Here is a 21,808-nt window from a genome sequence, read left to right as displayed (position 1 = left end):
ATGGAGAACCAAACTCTGTAGAATCAAACTTAGAAAGCAATGGAGAACCAACCACGTTGGGAATACGACAGAGACGCAAAATAAGGATAATGTTGATAAACGCCTCGTTAAATTGTGGAGAAACAAAAAAGTGCAAAAATGAAAAGCTAATCCAGGTATAGACATAGGAACAATCTTGGAAAACTACAGGCAATAAATTAGAGGAACTTCAGGAACCATTTCAGAGATAATAAGGAAGAAAACTGGGGAGTGAAGCCTGAAGAAATACCGAAAAATGTTGCTGTATCACTTAAGCTGCATTCACACATCTGAGGGAGTGACGGTGCGCTCCGCCATTTTCTCTCAGACAGCACACATGCTAATCATTAAAATCTGACCAGAAGAAAACATGCAAATGATAGAACATCTATTCACTGACAGGAAACAGAGACCTTGAACATGGTGAAGAATAAGTGCAGAGCTGTGATGAATGTGCCGCACCGCAGCAGCGCACCGTCCTCCGCTACTCTGTGTACTCACTTCATCGATTTCATGGCGACCGCCCATTAGTTATAAATCCTCAGAATCAGCGGTGCAGAGCACAAACCAGACGCCGCTCCTCAATATTCATCTTTAGTGAGAACCTTGAAAAGAACATTGGACTCTCGTCTCTGAAGGAAGCGGCTGAGTCCGCAGCCAATCACATCACTGTGAAGGGTGACACATGCCCGCGGGCCGGGGTCTAATATTTCAGAGAAGTGGGAGCTGGGGGCTGTAATTTATTTATGTTTTAGTTCTGCAAACAGTAAATCTAATTTCAGACAGAAGAGATGTGAAGTATGGAGGAACCAGATATACCGGCAGTCACTGCTGTGGGGCTCCCATAAGTGGGGGTTCCAGAGTAAGATTTTTGTCCCCCTTTTTCATGGGTGACCGACCTCGCATGGACCCTTCATGGGAGAGCAGTCACTAAAGCTAATCGGGGCTATGTCTCCAACAGATAATGGAGCCCTCGTCTCCTACAGATAATGGGGCCCTCACCTTCTACAGATGATGGGGCTCTCGTCTCCTACAGATGGTGGGGCCCTCACCTCCTACAGATGATGGGGTCCTCGTCTCCTACAGATGATGGGGCCCTCGTCTCCTACAGATAAGGTGGCCCTCGTCTCCTACAGATGGTGGGGCCCTCACCTCCTACAGATGATGACGTCTTCGTCTCCTACAGATGATGGGGCCCTCGTCTCCTACAGATGATGGGGCCCTCGTCTCCTACAGATGATGGGGCTCTCGTCTCCTACAGATGGTGGGGCCCTCACCTCCTACAGATGATGGGGTCCTCGTCTCCTACAGATGATGGGGCCCTCGTCTCCTACAGATAAGGTGGCCCTCGTCTCCTACAGATGGTGGGGCCCTCACCTCCTACAGATGATGACGTCTTCGTCTCCTACAGATGATGGGGCCCTCGTCTCCTACAGATGATGGGGCCCTCGTCTCCTACAGATGATGGGGCCCTCGTCTCCTACAGATGATGGGGCCCTCGTCTCCTACAGATGATGGGGCCCTCGTCTCCTACAGATGATGGGGCCCTCGTCTCCTACAGATGATGGGGCCCTCGTCTTCTACAGATGATGGGGCTCTCGTCTCCTACGGATGATGTTATCTTCCTTTACTACAAATGATGGGGCCCTCGTCTCCTACAGATGATGGGGCCCTCGTCTTCTACAGATGATGGGGCCCTCGTCTCCTACAGATGATGGGGCCCTCGTCTCCTACAGATGATGGGGCCCTCGTCTCCTACAGATGATGGGGCTCTCGTCTCCTACGGATGATGTTATCTTCCTTTACTACAAATGATGGGGCCCTCGTCTCCTACAGATGATGGGGCCCTCGTCTTCTACAGATGATGGGGCCCTCGTCTCCTACAGATGATGGGGCCCTAGTCTCCTACAGATGATGGGGCCCTCGTCTCCTACAGATGATGGGGCCCTCGTCTCCTACAGATGATGGGGCCCTCGTCTCCTACAGATGATGGGGCCCTCGTCTCCTACAGATGATGGGGCCCTCGTCTCCTACAGATGATGGGGCCCTCGTCTTCTACAGATGATGGGGCTCTCGTCTCCTACGGATGATGTTATCTTCCTTTACTACAAATGATGGGGCCCTCGTCTCCTACAGATGATGGGGCCCTCGTCTTCTACAGATGATGGGGCCCTCGTCTCCTACAGATGATGGGGCCCTCGTCTCCTACAGATGATGGGGCCCTCGTCTCCTACAGATGATGGGGCTCTCGTCTCCTACGGATGATGTTATCTTCCTTTACTACAAATGATGGGGCCCTCGTCTCCTACAGATGATGGGGCCCTCGTCTTCTACAGATGATGGGGCCCTCGTCTCCTACAGATGATGGCGCCCTAGTCTCCTACAGATGATGGGGCCCTCGTCTCCTACAGATGATGGGGCCCTCGTCTCCTACAGATGATGGGGCCCTCGTCTCCTACAGATGATGGGGCCCTCGTCTCCTACAGATGATGGGGCCCTAGTCTCCTACAGATGATGGGGCCCTCGTCTCCTACAGATGATGGGGCCCTCGTCTCCTACAGATGATGGGGCCCTAGTCTCCTACAGATGATGGGACACTAGTCTCCTACAGATGATGGGGCCCTCGTCTCCTACAGATGATGGGGCTCTCGTCTCCTACGGATGATGTTATCTTCCTTTACTACAAATGATGGGGCCCTCGTCTCCTACAGATGATGGGGCCCTCGTCTCCTACAGATGATGGGGCCCTTGTCTCCTACAGATGATGGGGCCCTAGTCTCCTACAGATGATGGGGCCCTAGTCTCCTACAGATGATGGGGCCCTCGTCTCCTGCAGATGATGGGGCCCTCGTCTCCTATCACTCATGGGGTCCTCATCTCCTACAGACGATGGAATTCTCGTCTCCTACAGATGATGGGGCCCTTGTCTCCTACAGATGATGGGGCCCTCGTCTCCTACAGATGATGGGGCTCTCGTCTCCTACGGATGATGTTATCTTCCTTTACTACAGATGATGGGGCTCTCGTCTCCTACAGATGATGGGGCCCTCGTCTCCTACAGATGATGGGGCCCTTGTCTCCTACAGATGATGGGGCCCTAGTCTACAGATGATGGGGCCCTAGTCTCCTACAGATGATGGGGCCCTCGTCTCCTACAGATGATGGGGCCCTTGTCTCCTACAGATGTTGGGGCCCTCGTCTCCTGAAGTTGATAGAGCCATCGTCTCCTGCAGATGATGGGGCCCTCGTCTTCTACAGATGATGGGGCCCTTGTCTCCTACAGATGATGGGGCCCTAGTCTCCTACAGATGATGGGGCCCTCGTCTCCTGAAGTTGATAGAGCCATCGTCTCCTGCAGATGATGGCGCTCCCTCATCTCCTACAGATGATAGAGCCATCGTCTCCTGCAGATGATGGGGCCCTCGTCTCCTATCACTCATGGGGTCCTCATCTCCTACAGACGATGGGATTCTCGTCTCCTACAGAAGCAACTCCTGATCATGTAGACTCCTCTTGTGTCTTCATACTAAGGGTGATTTGGCCTTTAGGACCTTCTTCGATCAATAGAATGAAGACACTGGATAACATCAGTGAAGTCAAAGAAGCAACCCCATAGTGTGAAGATATAATGTTCTTTCTCACTGCAGGGCCTGGAAGTGCTACCAGATCCATCCAATCTGACATTTGGAGGGTCCTCAGTGCCTGGACCCCACCAAGTATATGAAGTATAAATACCAACAGCGAGCAGCTGCTTCATTAGTTGTCAGGGTCCCATGTAACAGGGTACATCAGCATCCTACCTGTGTGACCTTCTCCGTCACATTGTGGGTTCGGTCCTTCAGCTTGGACGGAGCAATAATCTCCTTTTCGTTGGAAGGCGACGTGAGAAATGAGTCTCCCTTAAAGTCCACAAAGTTGAGGGTTATCTGCGGGATCTTACTGATCGTTCTGTACTTCATGAGGTCGGAGTCCGATGTCGAGTTCAGGAGATTCACCCGCACGTTGTTCATGGCCCCTGCGCAGAAGATAAAGGGTTAAAGCCAACAGGCGTAAGATCCATGTCACCGATCAAGGCGATTATTCCCACAAGTGTCTATCAGATTAAGGTCTGGGGATCGGGCCGGCCGCTCCTTAACCCTAATGGTGTTGGATTGGAACCAAGATATTGCTCATTACTGGTGTGTTTAGGGTCATTGTCTTGTTGAAACACCCATTTCACGTAAATGTAAAAAACGCAGCATGTTCATTAATTTTGTGGATTTCCCACTATATTATTGCATTGGGAACCTCCGGAAAAAAACGCAAAATATTTGAAAGAAAAACGCGAAAAAAACGCATGCGGATTTCTTGCAGAAAATGTCTGGTTTTGTTCAGGAAATTTCTGCAAGAAATCCTGATGTGTGCACATAGCCTTAGTGTTATTTTTGGTTTGTTTATTTATTTTTTACACTGGACCCATTTTCAGCAAGTCCCTGACTCTCCTTTACCATCTTGCTCAGCTTTTGCCATCTTAATTGATGCCTTTGCAGAGGGCTGCCTGGTACTGTACTCTGCATAGGCAGCGACTGAGATGCCAACACTCGCTTTGTTATATTTCATCATCTCGGCTGCTGTCTATGCAGAGCGCTGACTCATCTCCGGGTCTGCACACTGCATAGGAGCTGCCGGCAGAGACTGAGATGCCGCTGGCTGCTTTATCTGTGCAGCTCACTCGCCACCAGTGCATGAATACAAGAAAGGAGCGTTCTTGCTGCAGGCTGCCAGGGCAACCACCTGTGTAGCTTCCCCGTGTTACCCCTCTGGACCTTGTCCTGAAACACCTGGGTGGATTGGAGAATTAGGTCTTGCAATGCAATGTTGTGGACCAGTGTGCTGACCACGCTATGTGGCTAATATGTGCGGTGATCCTATGTTATACCTGACAGGTGCGCAGGAGGCGCCATATCCGCCCAGTGAGGTCCGACCGCAGCTGCCGAATCACCGTAAATCTGCCCCAGTGTGACAGGACGTGGGGGTCCGCATCTCACCTCTGCCAGCGGAGGCTTAATTACAGCCAGACAGAAACAGGAGGCCACCAGTTAATTAGGGGGTAACAGGATTAGCCGCAGTGCTCCAAGTGTCTAATCAGTGTAATCCGTCCTCTTCATTGACTTAATCCCTGGGCATTTAGGGTCCACAGATCATTAACCCATTAATTGTCTGGTTTTATGCCAGACGGAGCGAGCAAGGTTTATAGTTCTGGGTTATTAGAGATGGAGGAAGACGAGAGGGACTGCAGGAAAACGGGGCTGATAACCTGACCGAGGGGCTGACAACATGACCGAGGGGATGACAGCATGACCGAGGGGATGACAGCATGACAGAGGGGCTGAAAACATGACAGAGGGGCTGAAAACATGACAGAGGGGCTGACAACATGACCGAGGGGCTGACAACCTGACCGAGGGGCTGACAACCTGACCAACAGGCTGACAACATGACCAAGGGGTGGGCAACATGACCAAGGGGTGGACAACATGACCAAGGGGTGGACAACATGACCAACAGGCTGACAACATGACCGAGGGACTGACAGCATGACAGAGGGGCTGAAAACCTGACAGAGGGGCTGACAACATGACTGACAGGCTAAAAGCATGACAGAGGGGCTGGCAACTTGACCGAGCGGCTGACAACCTGTCCGAGGGGCTGACAACCTGACCGAGGGGCTGACAACCTGACCGAGGGGCTGACAACCTGACCGAGGGGCTGACAGCATGACAGAAGGGCTGACAGCCTGAGAGAGGGGCTGACAACATGACAGAGGGGCTGACAGCATGACAGAGGGGCTGACAACATGACCGAGGAACTACTAACCTGACCGAGGGGCTGACAACATGACCAACAGGCTGACAACATAACCGAAGGGCTGACAACATGACCGACGGGATAACAGCATGACAGAGAGGATGACAACATAACAGTTTTGAGGTCACTCTGATCGTCACTGTTATGGGGACACTCTGACCGCCACTTATGGGGGGCACTCTGATTGTGTCACTGTTATGAGGGCACTTTGGCCGCCACTGTTTTGAGGGGGGCTCTGACTGTCACTGTTATGAGGGTGCTCTGATGGTGTCACTGATATGTCGGAGCTCTGTCCGCCACTGTTATGGGGGTGCTATAACTGTCATTTTTAATGGTGAAAACTGACTGTGTAATTGTTAGGGGGGGCACTCTTGCCGCCACTGTTATGGGGGGGGGGTCTGACCGCCAATCTTATGGATCAGTCTCGCTGTCAGAATCTGGACATGATGCTGGTGGGCTCCCTGACATCTGACCTCCTACAGGTGTCAGCTCCAGTTGTCAGCGGCCATATTTCTGCAGTCCGCCTGCACAGAGGCAGATGTCAGAGAGACAAGCAGAGTCAGGGCACAATAACTGGGGGCCCCTGATCTCAGCAGAGAACAGACTGCGCCCCCCACAGGCCGCCTGCAGGACATGGCATCTTACCTGTGCTAGAATTACGCTTCCGAAACTTCTTGTCCAAGTCAACCTTCATGGCCTCGATATCGTCCACGGAGGAGGCCCTGCGGATGCTGTAGAAGCTTTCCCGAGAGCGGCTGCGGGTCAGGCTACAGTTAGAGAAGGACACGTCAAGGTTCAGGTGGTCCTTGTCTGCCCAGGGAGAGGACGGTACTGTGGGGTCTTTGCTGCTATCTTCGTCCCTCTTGGGCTCGGTGCTGCCGATTAGTGCCTGCTGGTCCTCCGGGCGCGAGCCCACACAGTTATCCACCGGAGCGACGGTCACGTCTTCTAGAGCCATGGAGTCGCTGTTGTGCTTGGAGAAGTCGACCACCACGACATCTGGGTCCTCCTGCGGCAGAGACTGCTTACTGCCCGTCAGAGTCAGCAGCGCAGGAAACTTCAGCCTGAACGACTTCCCTCTACCTGCAAGAAAGCAACACAGCATGAGAGCAGGGAATGTGCAGGACGCCAAGGGTAGGGAATGTGCAGGACACGAGGGGCAGGGAATGTGCAGGACACGAGGGACAGGGAATGTGCAGGACATGAGGGGCAGGGAATGTGCAGGACGCCAAGGGTAGGAAATGTGCAGGACACAAGGGGCAGGGAATGTGCAGGACGCCGGGGGGCAGGAAATGTGCAGGACACAAGGGGCAGGGAATGTGCAGGACATGAGGGGCAGGGAATGTGCAGGACACGAGGGGCAGGGAATGTGCAGGACACCAGGGGCAGGGAATGTGCAGGACACAAGGGGCAGGGAATGTGCAGGACACCAGGGGCAGGGAAAGTGCAGGACGCAAGGGGCAGGGAATGTGCAGGACACCAGGGGCAGGAAATGTGCAGGACTCGAGGGGCAGGGAATGTGCAGGACACGAGGGGCAGAGAATGTGCAGGACACCAGGGGCAGGAAATGTGCAGGACACAAGGGGCAGGGAATGTGCAGGACACCAGGGGCAGGGAAAGTGCAGGACGCAAGGGGCAGGGAATGTGCAGGACACGAGAGGCAGGGAATGGGCTGGACGCCAGGGGCAGGGAATGTGCAGGACACAAGGGGCAGGGAATGTGCAGGACACAAGGGGCAGGGAATGTGCAGGATGCCAGGGGCAGGGAATATGTAGGACGCCAGGGGTAGGGAATGTGCAGGACGCCAGGGGTAGGGAATGTGCAGGACGCCGGGGGCAGGGAATGTGAAGGACACGAGGGGCCGGGAATGTGCTGGATGCCAGGGGCAGGGAATGTGCAGGACGCGGGGGGCAGGGAATGTGCAGGACGCCGGGGGGCAGGAAATGTGCAGGACACAAGGGGCAGGAAATGTGCAGGACATGAGGGGCAGGGAATGTGCAGGACACGAGGGGCAGGGAATGTGCAGGACACCAGGGGCAGGGAATGTGCAGGACACAAGGGGCAGGGAATGTGCAGGACACCAGGGGCAGGGAAAGTGCAGGACGCAAGGGGCAGGGAATGTGCAGGACACCAGGGGCAGGAAATGTGCAGGACTCGAGGGGCAGGGAATGTGCAGGACACAAGGGGCAGGGAATGTGCAGGACACCAGGGGCAGGAAATGTGCAGGACACAAGGGGCAGGGAATGTGCAGGACATGAGGGGCAGGGAATGTGCAGGACATGAGGGGCAGGGAATGTGCAGGACACCAGGGGCAGGGAATGTGCAGGACACCAGGGGCAGGGAATGTGCAGGACACCAGGGGCAGGGAATGTGCAGGACACCAGGGGCAGGGAAAGTGCAGGACGCAAGGGGCAGGGAATGTGCAGGACACGAGAGGCAGGGAATGGGCAGGACGCCAGGGGCAGGGAATGTGCAGGACACAAGGGGCAGGGAATGTGCAGGACACAAGGGGCAGGGAATGTGCAGGATGCCAGGGGCAGGGAATATGTAGGACGCCAGGGGTAGGGAATGTGCAGGACGCCAGGGGTAGGGAATGTGCAGGACGCCGGGGGCAGGGAATGTGAAGGACACGAGGGGCCGGGAATGTGCTGGATGCCAGGGGCAGGGAATGTGCAGGACGCGGGGGGCAGGGAATGTGCAGGACGCCGGGGGCAGGGAATGTGCAGGACGCCGGGGGCAGGGAATGTGCAGGACAGCAGGGGCAGGGAATGTGTAGGACATGAGGGGCAGGGAATGTGCAGGACACGAGGGGCAGGGAATGTGCAGGACGCGAGGGGTAGGGAATGTGCAGGACACAAGGGGCAGGGAATGTGCAGGACAGCAGGGGCAGGGAATGTGTAGGACATGAGGGGCAGGGAATGTGCAGGACACGAGGGGCAGGGAATGTGCAGGACGCGAGGGACAGGGAATGTGCAGGACGCGAGGGGCAGGGAATGTGCAGGACGCGAGGGGCAGGGAATGTGCAGGACGCGAGGGGCAGGGAATGTGCAGGACGCGAGGGGCAGGGAATGTGCAGGACACGAGGGGCAGGGAATGTGCAGGACAAAAAGGGCAAGTTATATACAGGACACGGATGGGTTATATACAGGACACCGGCAAGTTATATACAGGTCACGGACGGGTTATATACAGGACACCGGCGGATTATGTACAGGTCACGGGGTTTTTATATACAGGAGCAGTAGGGAATTAATGGAACTCTCGGCCCCTCTGGTGATACATGACATATTGTGCTGCATTTAATATGCACCTACCTGGCGGGAACCAATGTGACTGCACCCTGTGATTGGAGTTCTTGGTAGGGGAGGTCAGATGCTCCTTCTCCATCACCACCTCAAAGTTCAGGATGAACATGATGACGGCGCCACCCTCATTCTTCACAGGTACGACATCTACCAGACACAAGAAGCAGCTTCCTGCAGAGAGGAGGACAGCGGGTGAGGACTACAGGGCAGCACAGGGCCTACCACCACATATCTATACCAGCTGCTGACAGGAGTCCAGATCTGTGCCTGCTGGCAGTCCGGGATCTGATGATCACACAGAGATCTGAGAACTGCAGCTGTGAGATCACAACATGACCAGGAGAGACATGAAGAGCTGACAGCAAGCAGAGACCTTGGAGAATATAGAAAGCGGAAGAGAAAATTACAGAATTTTCTATTATACAATGATTAACGTTTATTTCCTGAAATTGGAAAATGCCTCTAGATAGAGGGGTGCAGTACTAGACTGCACTGTGTTATGGCAGGTCTGAGGGGGCGGAGCATGATAAAGGGGTGGAGTGTGCTACCGGTGTAAGGCACCGCCCCCGCGGATCTCTAGAATGTGTTATCTGCTCATCGGTGTCAGAAGAAAGTAACCAAGAGAGTTATATATCCAGGAGCCCCCGGACCCTGATGTGTGCGGAGACTGAGCCTAGATCCCTCAGATCAGCATAACGATGAGGGGAAAATGGATCACAGAGGCCCAGAATATACACGGATGGCTACGAAACGCAGCAGGGTAGTCCCCATCCCAGAGAAGGCAGCAAAACAGGGACATTTTTCTGTAAGACATTCTGGATTTGTAGATTTATTACAGCCCCATAAATGTATATCCGTCTCCACAGATCATGGCCTTCTGCATATTACTATATAACAATATTTTCTGGAAGCAGAACCCCGATAATGCAGCGGAGAGCAGCGAGACCACTACTGACAGATTCCAGCGCTGAAGACCATCAGGGCTCACATCTATCGGGATCAGAGTAACATGGATGCAAGTTGAGGGGTCAGGAGGACCCCAATATATAAAATCCTGACAGCCACAGACGACCTGCTGCATAAAGGAGGCGACAGGAAAGGAGCAATTATTTGTGTCAGGATATTGTGTTCAATGTATCTAAGAAACATTAGAAAGGAAAACACAAGTACAGGAGCTTCTCACAAAATTAGAATATCATAAAAAAATTAATTCATTTCAGTTCTTCAACACAAAAAGTGAATCTCCTATATTCTATAGAGACATTACACACAGAGTGATCTATTTCACGTGTTTATTTCTGTTAATGTTGATGATTATGGCTTACAGCCAATGAAAACCCAAAAGTAAATTTTGCATTTCATTTGGAAATCAAGGTCTCAGAGTCTGGAGGAAGAGTGGAGAGGCCACAATCAAAGTTCAGGGCCGCCATCAGGGAATTACTGCCCTTACTGCTGTATGGGGCCCGGTCAGCAGCAGTACACAGAGGGGCCCGCAGATCCGGGGCCCCACTGTTGTGCTTCTACTGATCGGGCCCCATCGTGCACTATAATACTGTGCACTGCGGTGCACATGTCGGCGCTGGGGCCCAGGAGCCTTTTTGGAGCTGTGTACGGCCATCTTACCTAGTCGGCTGCGCAGCTCCTACTCGGCTGTAGCTAGAATGTATGGGCTCCCTGCAGGTCCTGACTACAGCCCATACATTGTAGCAGTCTCAGTAGTGAATGTGCTAGAATGTATGGACTCCCTGCAGGTCCTGACTACAGCCCATACATTGTAGCAGTCTCAGTAGTGAATGTGCTAGAATGTATGGGCTCCCTGCAGGTCCTGACTACAGCCCATACATTGTAGCAGTCTCAGTAGTGAATGTGCTAGAATGTATGGGCTCCTGTCAGGTCCTCTCAGCAGCCCATACATTCTAGCTGCTGCTTCACTGCTGGAAACGCTAGACGCCCCGGGAACGACTGAGGTAAGTATAATAAACATTTTTTTTTTTAAATGGGGGGGAGTGAAACTGCAGATGATGAATTGTGTTTGAGGGGGTACTGCATATGATGAAATGATAGGGGGCTGCAAATGATGAAGTCAGGGGGGATAGGGGACTGTAAATGCTGTGGGGTTGATGGGGACTGCAAATGATGATGTGGGGGTGATGGGGACTGCAAATGATGATGTGGGGGTGATGGGGACTGCAAATGATGTGGGGGTGATGGGGACTGCAAATGATGTGGGGGTGATGGGGACTGCAGTTTGAGGGGGTACCGCACATGATGAAAAGATAGGGGGCTGCAAATGATGAAGTAAGGGGGACTGCAGATGACGTGAAGGGGGGATAGGGGACTAAATGATGACGTAAGGTGGACTGCAAATGATGAAGTGGGGGTGATGGGGACTGCAAATGATGAAGTGGGGGTGATGGGGACTGCACATCAAGTGAGTGTGAGGGACGGTGGACAGCAATTGAATTGAAGGTGGGGGTGGGGAGAACCAATGGTGTATTGAAGGTGGGGAGAGCAAATAATGAATTTTGAGGGTGGGGAAGAGCAGTTAATAATGAATAGAGGGTGGGAGAAAGAGAGAAGACATGACAATGAATTGAGGCAGAAGGGGCATGTAACTATAATGGATCGGGGTAAGGGTTAGAGTGGGTGGAACATAGTGGGGTCGTTGAGGATAAAGTGACTGGAAATAAATTGGGGGAAAGAGTACAGGTGCTAATTAATTTATATATTAAATGGGGAAAGTGGCTATATACAGATAGTGGGGGCACAGTGGCGGATTATAATTTATATTTGGAATGGTGGGTTGCATAACAACCAATTATATATTAATGGTTGGTGAACGTCTGTATTTAGATGTGTAGTGTAGAAGAAAGGGAAAAAGTGGGGAATGTGCTCTGGAAGCGGTGCTCTAGAAAACTGTTATTTTATGCAGAGATGAGTCCTGGCTGAAAGAAGTGATGGTGGTCTGTGCTGGATTAAAAAGAAACGCAAAGATGAAGGACTTCAGCTAGAGACGTCACTGGTGAGTCAGTGTGTTACCTGTACACTGACACTATACACTGTATACTATATACAGAGGTCCTGTGTATAATGTCACTAGTGATCACTATATTACATGTACACTACACTATGTTCCAAATTATTATGCAAATGACATTTTTCTCGGATTTTCCTAAATGGTCAGTGCAAATGACAGTCAGTCTAATAAAAGTCATCACCCGTTAGATTATACATCGAATTTTATTGAAGAAACCTCCCAATGATAACAGTATAATCTCCAAAATGAATAAAAACTCAAAATGCACTGTTCCAAATTATTAGGCACAGTAGAATTTCTAAACATTTGATATAAAGAACTGAAAATGCTCATTTGTGGAATTTGCAGCATTAGGAGGTCACATTCACTGAACCAAAAAGCTCTTTACCTCCAAAACCTCCTAACAGGCCAAGTTACATGTAACATAGGAGCCCTTCATTGATGTCACCTTCACAATTCTTGCATCCATTGAACTTGTGAGTTTATGGAGAGTTTCTGCTTGTATTTCTATACATGAAGTCAGAATAGCCTCCCAGAGCTGCTGTTTTGATGTGAACGGCCTCCCACCCTCATAGATCTTTTGTTTGATGATAATCCAAAGGTCCTCTATAGGGTTGAGGTCAGGGAAAGATGGTGGCCACACCATGAGTTTATCTCCTTTTATGTCCATAGCAGACAATGACTCAGAGGTATTCATTGTCAGCATGAAGATGATTTTGTTCCTGAAGGCACGTTTCTGCTTTTTAGACCATGGAAGAAAGTTGTCAGCCACAAACTCTATTTACTTTGCTGAGGTCATTTTCACACCTTCAGGAACCTTAAAGGGCCCTACCAACTGGTTCCCCATGATTCCAGCCCAAAACATGACTCCGCAACCTCCTTGCTGACGTTGCAGCCTTGTCGGGACATGGTGGCCATCCACCAACCATCCACTACTCCATCCATCTGGACCGTCCAGAGTTGCTCGACACTCATGAGTAAACAAGACTGTTTGAATATTAGTCTTCATGTATGTCTGGGCTCACTGCAACCGTTTCTGCTTGTGAACACTGTTTAGGAGTGGCCGAATGGTAGGTTTATGCACCACAGCAAGCCTTTGAAGGATCCTACACCTTGAGGTTCGAGGGACTCCAGACGCACCAGCAGCTTCAAATAACTGTTTGCTGCTAGGTAATGGTATTTTGTCAGCTGCTCTCTTAATCCAATGAATTTGTCTGCCAGAAAACTTCCTCATTATGCCTTTATTTGCATGAACTCTGTCTGTGCTATGTTTCAGTCACAAATCTCATCAGAGTATGATGATCACTCTTAAGTTTTCGTGAAATATCTAATTTTTTCATACCTTGTCCAAGGCATTGCACTATTTAACGCTTTTCAGCAGCAGAGAGATCCTTTTTATTTCGCATATTGCTTGAAACCTGTGACCTGCATAATAATGTGGAACATCATTTTTGAGTAGTTTTCCTTTAATTCGAGTCACCTGGAAAACTAATTATCACATGTGTTTAAGATTGATTTCAGTGATTCATTGAGCCCTGAGACACAATACCATCCACGAGTTTATTTGAAAAACAAAACAATTAAATCTTTAAGACACTTAAATCCAATTTGCATAATAATTTGGAACACAGTGTATACACTATATACAGAGCTCCTGTATATGTCACTAGTGATCAATGTATTACATGTACACTGTACCCTATATACAGAGCTCCTGTGTATAATGTCACTGGTGATCACTATATTATCTATACACTATATTCAGAGCTCCTGTGTATAATGTCATTGGTGATCATTGTATTACCTGTACACTATATACAGAACTCCTGTGTATACTGTCACTGGTGAGCCCTGTATTACCTGTATGCTTACACTATATATAGAGCTCCTGTGTACAGTATAATGGCACCAGTGATCACTGTATTACCTGTACTCAGACACTGCATACTAAGTACAGATCTCCTGTGTATAATGGCACTTATGGTGATAGTATTTTTTTCTTTCTATTAATGATCAGTATTGTACTATTCAGTCACAATGTGGTGGTAATATGTTGTCCGGCCATGGTGTGCCAGTATTTGTTCCTTGTATGTGCTATTATTTGGCCACTATGTGGTGGTAATATGTGGTCTGGTCATGGTGTGGTGGTATTTGTTCCTTGTATGTGCTATTATTTGGTCACTATGTGGTGGTACTATGTGGTCTGGTCATGTTGTGTTGGTATTTGCTCCTTGTATGTAGTTGGTCACCATGTGGTGGCAATATGTGGTCTGAACATGCTGCGGTGGTATTTGTCCCTTGTATGTGATATTGTTCGGTCACTGTGGTGGTAATATGTGGTCTGCACATGGTGTGGCGGTATTTGTTCCTTGCAGATAGTATAATAGGTCACTATGTGGTGATAATATGGTGTCTGGTCATGGTGTTGTGGTATTTGTCCCTTGTATGTGGTATTATTGGTCATTTGAAAAATTGAAAAATAAATAAAAATATACTTAAATTGTATTGCATATTATAACAAATGTTTAATAAGTTACAGTAGAGTAGGGCCCGGCCAAAAGAGTCTACCTTGTCGTCGTGGCAGATTAAAAAAACCTTTTGGCCAAAACAAAATCTGCTGGCTATGTGTATGATCTGGTGATGGGAACTGTTAATGTGTGAGTGGTAAGAAGTGGAGTTTTTCCAAGAGACAGCGGTGGGGCTGTGGACAGTTCGAGGGGTGGAGCCTGGGTGGAGTCTTAAGGGGGCCCCGAAAATTTTGCCAGTATGGGGCCCCAAAATTCCTAGTGGCAGCCCTGCAAAAGTTAGCGAAGCCGTCTACCAGGACATTGCATAGCACTTCATGCTTCCCTCTGCCGACAAGCTTTTTGGAGATGGAAATGTCATTCTCCGGCAGGACTTGGCCCCTGTCCACACTGCCAAAAGTACCAATACCTGGTGTAAAAACAACAGTATCACTAGGCTTGATTGGCAGCAAACTCTCCTGACCTTAACCTCATAGAGAATCTATGGAGTATTGTCAAGAGGAAGATGAGACACCAGACCCTACAGTGCAGACGAGCTGAAGGCTGATATCAAAGCAACCTGGGCTTCCATAACCCCTCAGCAGTGCCACAGGCTGATCGCCTCCATGCCACGCCGCATTGATGCAGTAATTGATGCAAAAGGAGCCGCAACCAAGTATTGAGTGCATTTACTGAACAGACATTTCAGCAGGACAACATTTAAGATTTTACAATCATTTTTCAAACTAGTGTAAAGTATTCTAATTTACTGAGATAATGACTTTTGGGTTTTCATTGGCTGTAAGCCATAATCATCAACATTAACAGAAATAAACACGTGAAATAGATCACTCTGTGTGTAATGACTATAGAATATAGCAGTTTTTGTCCTGAAGAACTGAAATAAATTCACTTTTTGATGATATTCTAATTTTCTGAGATGCATGTGTATAATAACAGAAGGCCTGATCCAGAGCAACTCTATAACTGAGAGAGGTATTATTGCATAATGTGTGGTGTTACATGGGACTGCAAGTGACATCTACTACATTATCTGTACTCAGAGTTATCACTGTGTTATCTGTGGTGTTACATAGGACTGCAGGTGACATTTACTACATGATCTGTACTCAGCGAGTTATCACTGTGTTATCTGTGGTGTTACATAGGACTGCAGGTGACATCTACTACATTATCTGTACTCAGAGAGTTGTCACTGTGTTATCTGTGGTGTTACATGGGACTCCAGGAGACATCTACTACATTATCTGTACTCAGAGAGATATCACTGTTATCTGTGGTGTTACATAGGACTGCAAGTGTCATCTACTGCATTATCTATATTCAAAGAGTTATCACTGTTATTGGTGGTGTTAAGGTACCGTCACACTAAACGATATCGCTAGCGATCCGTGACGTTGCAGCGTCCTGGCTAGCGATATCGTTTAGTTTGACACGCAGCAGCGATCAGGATCCTGCTGTGATGTCGCTGGTCGCTGAATAAAGTTCAGAACTTTATTTGGTCGTCCGATCGCCGTGTATCGTTGTGTTTGACAGCAAAAGCAACGATACCAGCGATATTTTACACTGGTAACCAGGGTAAACATCGGGTTACTAAGCGCAGGGCCGCGCTTAGTAACCCGATGTTTACCCTGGTTACCAGCGTAAAATGTAAAAAAAACAAACAGTACATACTCACATGCGTCCCCCGGCGTCCGCTTCCCACACTGACTGAGCGCCGCAAAGTGAAAGTGAAATCACAGCACAGCGGTGACGTCACCGCTGTGCCCTGCTACTGCCGGCGCTCAGTCATTGCAGGAAGTGAACGCCGGGGGACGCATGTAAGTATGTACTGTTTGTTTTTTTTACATTTTACTCTGGTAACCAGGGTAAACATCGGGTTACTAAGCGCGGCCCTGCGCTTAGCAACCCGATGTTTACCCTGGTTACCCGGGGACCTCGGCATCGTTGGTCGCTGGAGAGCGGTCTGTGTGACAGCTCTCCAGCGATCAAACAGCGACGCTGCAGCGATCGGCATCGTTGTCGCTATCGCTGCAGCGTCGCTTAGTGTGACGGTACCTTTACATAGGACTGCAGGTGACATCTACTACATTATCTGTACTCAGAGAGTTGTCACTGTGTTATCTGTGGTGTTACATAGGACTGCAGGTGACATCTACTACATTATCTGTACTCAGAGAGTTATCAGTTATCTGTGGTGTTACATAGGACTGCAGGTGACATCTACTACATTATCTGTACTCAGAGAGATATCACTGTTATCTGTGGTGTTACATAGGACTGCAAGTGTCATCTACTGCATTATCTATATTCAAAGAGTTATCACTGTTATTGGTGGTGTTACATAGGACTGCAGGTGACATCTACTACATTATCTGTACTCAAAGAGTTATCAGTTATCTGTGGTGTTACATAGGACTGCAGGTGACATCTACTAGATTATCTGTACTCAGAGAGATATCACTGTGTTATGGGTGGTGTTACATAGGACTGCTGGTAACATCTAGTACATTATCTGTACTCAGAGATATCACTGTGTTATCTGTGGTGTTACATAGGACTGCAGGCGACCTCTACTACATTATCTGTACTCAGAGAGATATCACTGTGTTATGGGTGGTGTTACATAGGACTGCTGGTAACATCTACTACATTATCTGTACTCAGAGAGATATCACTGTGTTATCTGTGGTGTTACATAGGACTGCAGGCGACTACTACATTATCTGTACTCAGAGAGATATCACTGTGTTATCTGTGGTGTTACATAGGACTGCAGGCGACTACTACATTATCTGTCCTCAGAGAGGTATCACTGTGTTATCTGTGGTGTTACATAGGACTGCAGGCGACCTCTACTACATTATCTGTACTCAGCGAGTTATCACTGTGTTATCTGTGGTGTTACATAGGACTGCAGGTGACATCTACTATATTATCTGTACTCAGAGAGTTATCACTGTGTTATCTGTGGTGTTACATAGGACTGCAGGCGACCTCTACTACATTATCTGTCCTCAGAGAGATCGCGCTGTGTTTTGGGTGGTGTTACATAGGACTGCTGGTATTGGACCTGGAGGGCTGTGGGTCTCTGTGGCCGGTGATGTAATGTCACATATGAGGCGTGTGGCACGTGCCGTTATACAGCGGGCGTTGCGGTTACGCCGCTGTTCTTCTGACTTGTCGGTCTGATCTTTCCTGTTAATAGTTGGGCGAGGAGAGCACCGTGCACACACTGCAGTAATCCTGCGCTCATCCTCGCTCCGGGGAGAGGAGGCCTTAATCTGCCTAATCCCAGACACATGCTTCCTAACAAGCAGAATTCCCTTTGCACGGCGCGGTGCGACCATGGACATGTGACGTAATGGAAGCCTCTGATCCCTTAATCCTGAAGAGAGCGTCCTTAATCCACTGCGTTCGCCTGAGTCTTCGAGTGCTAAACACACGGATCCTGGCAGCTGCCCTATACAAATAATGGGGGAGAAGCAAACAGTGCGCGGCGCAGGCGTCCAGCGGAAAATCCCGACACCCGCCGGATCTGCTGTATCCTAGACTTCAGTCACGGGAATAAGATATCTCTGTACCGTGTTCACCAGTAGAAAATAACATTAACATTAGAGAGACCTCAGTGGTGGATTCCTTGAAGTGGCGAACTTCAGATACAAGACGCAACGTCTGAAGAACACAAGAAACCTTCCATCTTGCATCTGAAGCCTAGAACTTGAGACGTTCCTGTTCAGTGCCGCATCCACTTTTTTCTGGAGAATGTCAGTCATGCTCTGGTCGTCCGGCCCACGCACAGATGTCCATCTTGGAAACTGTGGTGACGGCACAACATTGATCCGTACAATGGATCCCATCATCATATTACTCAGTAGTTGTGGCCTAAAGTTATTTTCACCCATTTTGCCTCTTTAGTGTCTTTCACTCTATTATTCAGATGTTTCTATGGTTACTGACATAGAATTATAAACAGTTTATAAAGTTTTACACTTATTAGACATATAGTAAAGCCTAAGTATTCCGATGGATGCCCCTTATTCTCCAGATTTCCACCCTTCGCCCGGTAGAAGGATAACGACTTCTGGCCAGAACCTGAGTGATGGACGCCAGTCATAATCATTCCTCCCACACACTGGAAGGGGGCTTCATCAGAAAAAAACTCAACAAGAAGTACAGGGATTGGCCAGCAAAGAACGGGGGTAAAGTAATGTTCTCCGATTAAGTCCCCTTCACAATGTTGGGACAACAGCAAGAATGAGTGTCCAGAGAAGAGAAGATGACGACACTGCCATGAGTCCTGTGTCTGCCGGCACTAAAGCCTCCTGGGACCATTCATGAGTGGGGGCTTCTCATCCATGAAGGGGCTGGAGAATAAGGGGCAGAAGTCTGGAGAAAAAAGGGCAGAAGTGTGGAGAACAAGGGGCAGGAGTGTGGGGAATAAGGGGCAGGAGTCTGGGGAATAAGGGGCAGGAGTGTGGGGAGTAAGGGGCAGGAGTCTAGAGAATAAAGGGCAGGAGTCTGGGGAATAAAGGGCAGGAGTCTGGAGAACAAGGGGCAGGAGTCTGGGGAATAAGGGGGCAGGAGTTTGGAGAATAAGGGGCAGGAGCGTGGGGAATAAGGGGCCGGAGCGTGGGGAATAAGGGGCAGGAGTGTGGTGGGGAATAAGGGGCAGGAGTCTGGAGAATAAGGGGCATGAGTGTGGAGAATAAGGGGCAGGAGTCTGGAGAATAAGGGGCAGGAGTCTGGAGAACAAGGGGCAGGAGTCTGGGGAATAAGGGGGCAGGAGTTTGGAGAATAAGGGGCAGGAGTCTGGAGAATAAGGGGCAGGAATGTGTAAGAGGCAGAAGTCTGGGGGGATAAGGGGCAGGATTCTGGAGAAAAAGGGGCAGGAGTCTGGGGAATAAAGGGCAGGAGTCTGGAGAACAAGGGGCAGGAGTCTGGGGAATAAGGGGGCAGGAGTTTGGAGAATAAGGGGCAGGAGCGTGGGGAATAAGGGGCCGGAGCGTGGGAAATAAGGGGCAGGAGTGTGGTGGGGAATAAGGGGCAGGAGTCTGGAGAATAAGGGGCATGAGTGTGGAGAATAAGGGGCAGGAGTCTGGAGAATATGGGGCAGGAGTCTGGAGAACAAGGGGCAGGAGTCTGGGGAATAAGGGGGCAGGAGTTTGGAGAATAAGGGGCAGGAGTCTGGAGAATAAGGGGCAGGAATGTGTAAGAGGCAGAAGTCTGGGGGGATAAGGGGCAGGATTCTGGAGAAAAAGGGGCAGGAGTCTGGGGAATAAAGGGCAGGAGTCTGGAGAACAAGGGGCAGGAATCGAGAATAAGGGGGCAGGAGTTTGGAGAATAAGGGGCAGGATTCTGGAGAATAAGGGGCAGGAGTCTGGGGAATAAGGAGCAGGAGTCTGGAGAACAAGGGGCAGGAATCTGGGGAATAAGGGGGCAGGCAGGAGTCTGGAGAATAAGGGGCAGGAACGTGTAAGAGGCAGAAGTCTGTGGGATAAGGGGCAGGATTCTGGAGAATAAGGGGCAGGAGTCTGGGGAATAAGGGGCAGGAGTCTGGAGAATAAGGGGCAGGAGTTTGGGGAATAAGGGGCAGGAGTCTGGGGAATAAGGGGCAGGAGTCTGGGGAATAAGGGGCAGGAGTCTGAGGAATAAGGGGCAGGAGTCTGGAGAATAAGGGGCAGGAGTCTGGGGAATAAGGGGCAGGAGTCTGGGGAATAAGGGGCAGGAGTCTGGGGAATAAGGGGCAGGAGTCTGGGGAATAAGGGGCAGGAGTCTGGGGATTAAGGGGCAGGAGTCTGGAGAATAAGAGGCAGGAGTCTGGAGAATAAGGGGCAGGAGTCTGGGGAATAAGGGGCAGGAGTCTGGGGAATAAGGGGCAGGAGTCTGGGGAATAAGGGGCAGGAGTCTGGAGAATAAGGGGCAGGAGTTTGGGGAATAAGGGGCAGAAGTCTGGAGAATAAGGGGCAGGAGTGCGGAGAATTAGGGGAAGGAGTGCAGGGAATAAGGGGCAGGAGTCTGGGGAATAAGGGGCAGGAGTCTGGGGAATAAGGGGCAGGAGTGTGAGGAATAAGGGGCAGGAGTCTGGGGAATAAGGGGCAGGAGTCTGGGGAATAAGGGGCAGGAGTCTGGGGAATAAGGGGCAGGAGTCTGGGGAATAAGGGGCAGGAGTTTGGGGAATAAGGGGCAGGAGTTTGAGGAATAAGGGGCAGGAGTCTGGGGAATAAGGGGCAGGAGTCTGGAGAATAAGGGGCAGGAGTCTGGGGAATAAGGGGCAGGAGTCTGGAGAATAAGGGGCAGGAGTGTGGAGAATAAGGGGCAGGAGTCTGGAGAATAAACGGCAGGAGTCTGGGGAATAAGGGGCAGGAATGTGGAGAATAAGGGGCAGGAGTGTGGAGAATAAGGGGCAGGAGTGTGGGGAATAAGGGGCAGGAGTCTGGAGAATAAGGGGCAGGAGTTTGGGGAATAAGGGGCAGAAGTCTGGAGAATAAGGGGCAGGAGTGCGGAGAATTAGGGGAAGGAGTGCAGGGAATAAGGGGCAGGAGTCTGGGGAATAAGGGGCAGGAGTCTGGGGAATAAGGGGCAGGAGTGTGAGGAATAAGGGGCAGGAGTCTGGGGAATAAGGGGCAGGAGTCTGGGGAATAAGGGGCAGGAGTCTGGAGAATAAGGGGCAGGAGTCTGGGGAATAAGGGGCAGGAGTCTGGGGAATAAGGGGCAGGAGTCTGGGGAATAAGGGGCAGGAGTTTGGGGAATAAGGGGCAGGAGTTTGAGGAATAAGGGGCAGGAGTCTGGGGAATAAGGGGCAGGAGTCTGGAGAATAAGGGGCAGGAGTCTGGGGAATAAGGGGCAGGAGTCTGGAGAATAAGGGGCAGGAGTGTGGAGAATAAGGGGCAGGAGTCTGGAGAACAAAGGGCAGGAGTCTGGGGAATAAGGGGCAGGAATGTGGAGAATAAGAGGCAGGAGTGTGGAGAATAAGGGGCAGGAGTCTGGGGAATAAGGGGGCAGGAGTTTGGAGAATAAGAGGCAGGAGTCTGGAGAATAAGGGGCAGGAATGTGTAAGAGGCAGAAGTCTGGGG

The 21,808-nt window shown here is 50.2% G+C and overlaps 1 protein-coding gene across 3 annotated transcripts in view; it reads right to left on the bottom strand.

Moving 5' to 3' along the window:
- Nucleotides 1-21,808, bottom strand: part of KCNH2 (potassium voltage-gated channel subfamily H member 2) — a 301,321-nt gene that overhangs the window by 154,061 nt on the left and 125,452 nt on the right. For all 3 annotated transcript variants that reach the window (XM_077267972.1, XM_077267974.1, XM_077267973.1), the window contains 3 exons: nucleotides 9,180-9,341; nucleotides 6,511-6,948; nucleotides 3,819-4,033 (listed from right to left, as the gene is read on the bottom strand). In XM_077267972.1, coding sequence (XP_077124087.1) covers nucleotides 3,819-4,033; nucleotides 6,511-6,948; nucleotides 9,180-9,341 — 815 coding nt within the window. The remainder of the gene's footprint in view (nucleotides 1-3,818; nucleotides 4,034-6,510; nucleotides 6,949-9,179; nucleotides 9,342-21,808) is intronic.

Source organism: Ranitomeya variabilis, chromosome 6, assembly GCF_051348905.1.
Source record: "Ranitomeya variabilis isolate aRanVar5 chromosome 6, aRanVar5.hap1, whole genome shotgun sequence".
NCBI lineage: Eukaryota > Metazoa > Chordata > Amphibia > Anura > Dendrobatidae > Ranitomeya > Ranitomeya variabilis.
The sequence above is the reverse complement of the archived record's forward strand: the minus strand, read 5'-3'. Positions and strand labels throughout refer to the sequence as shown.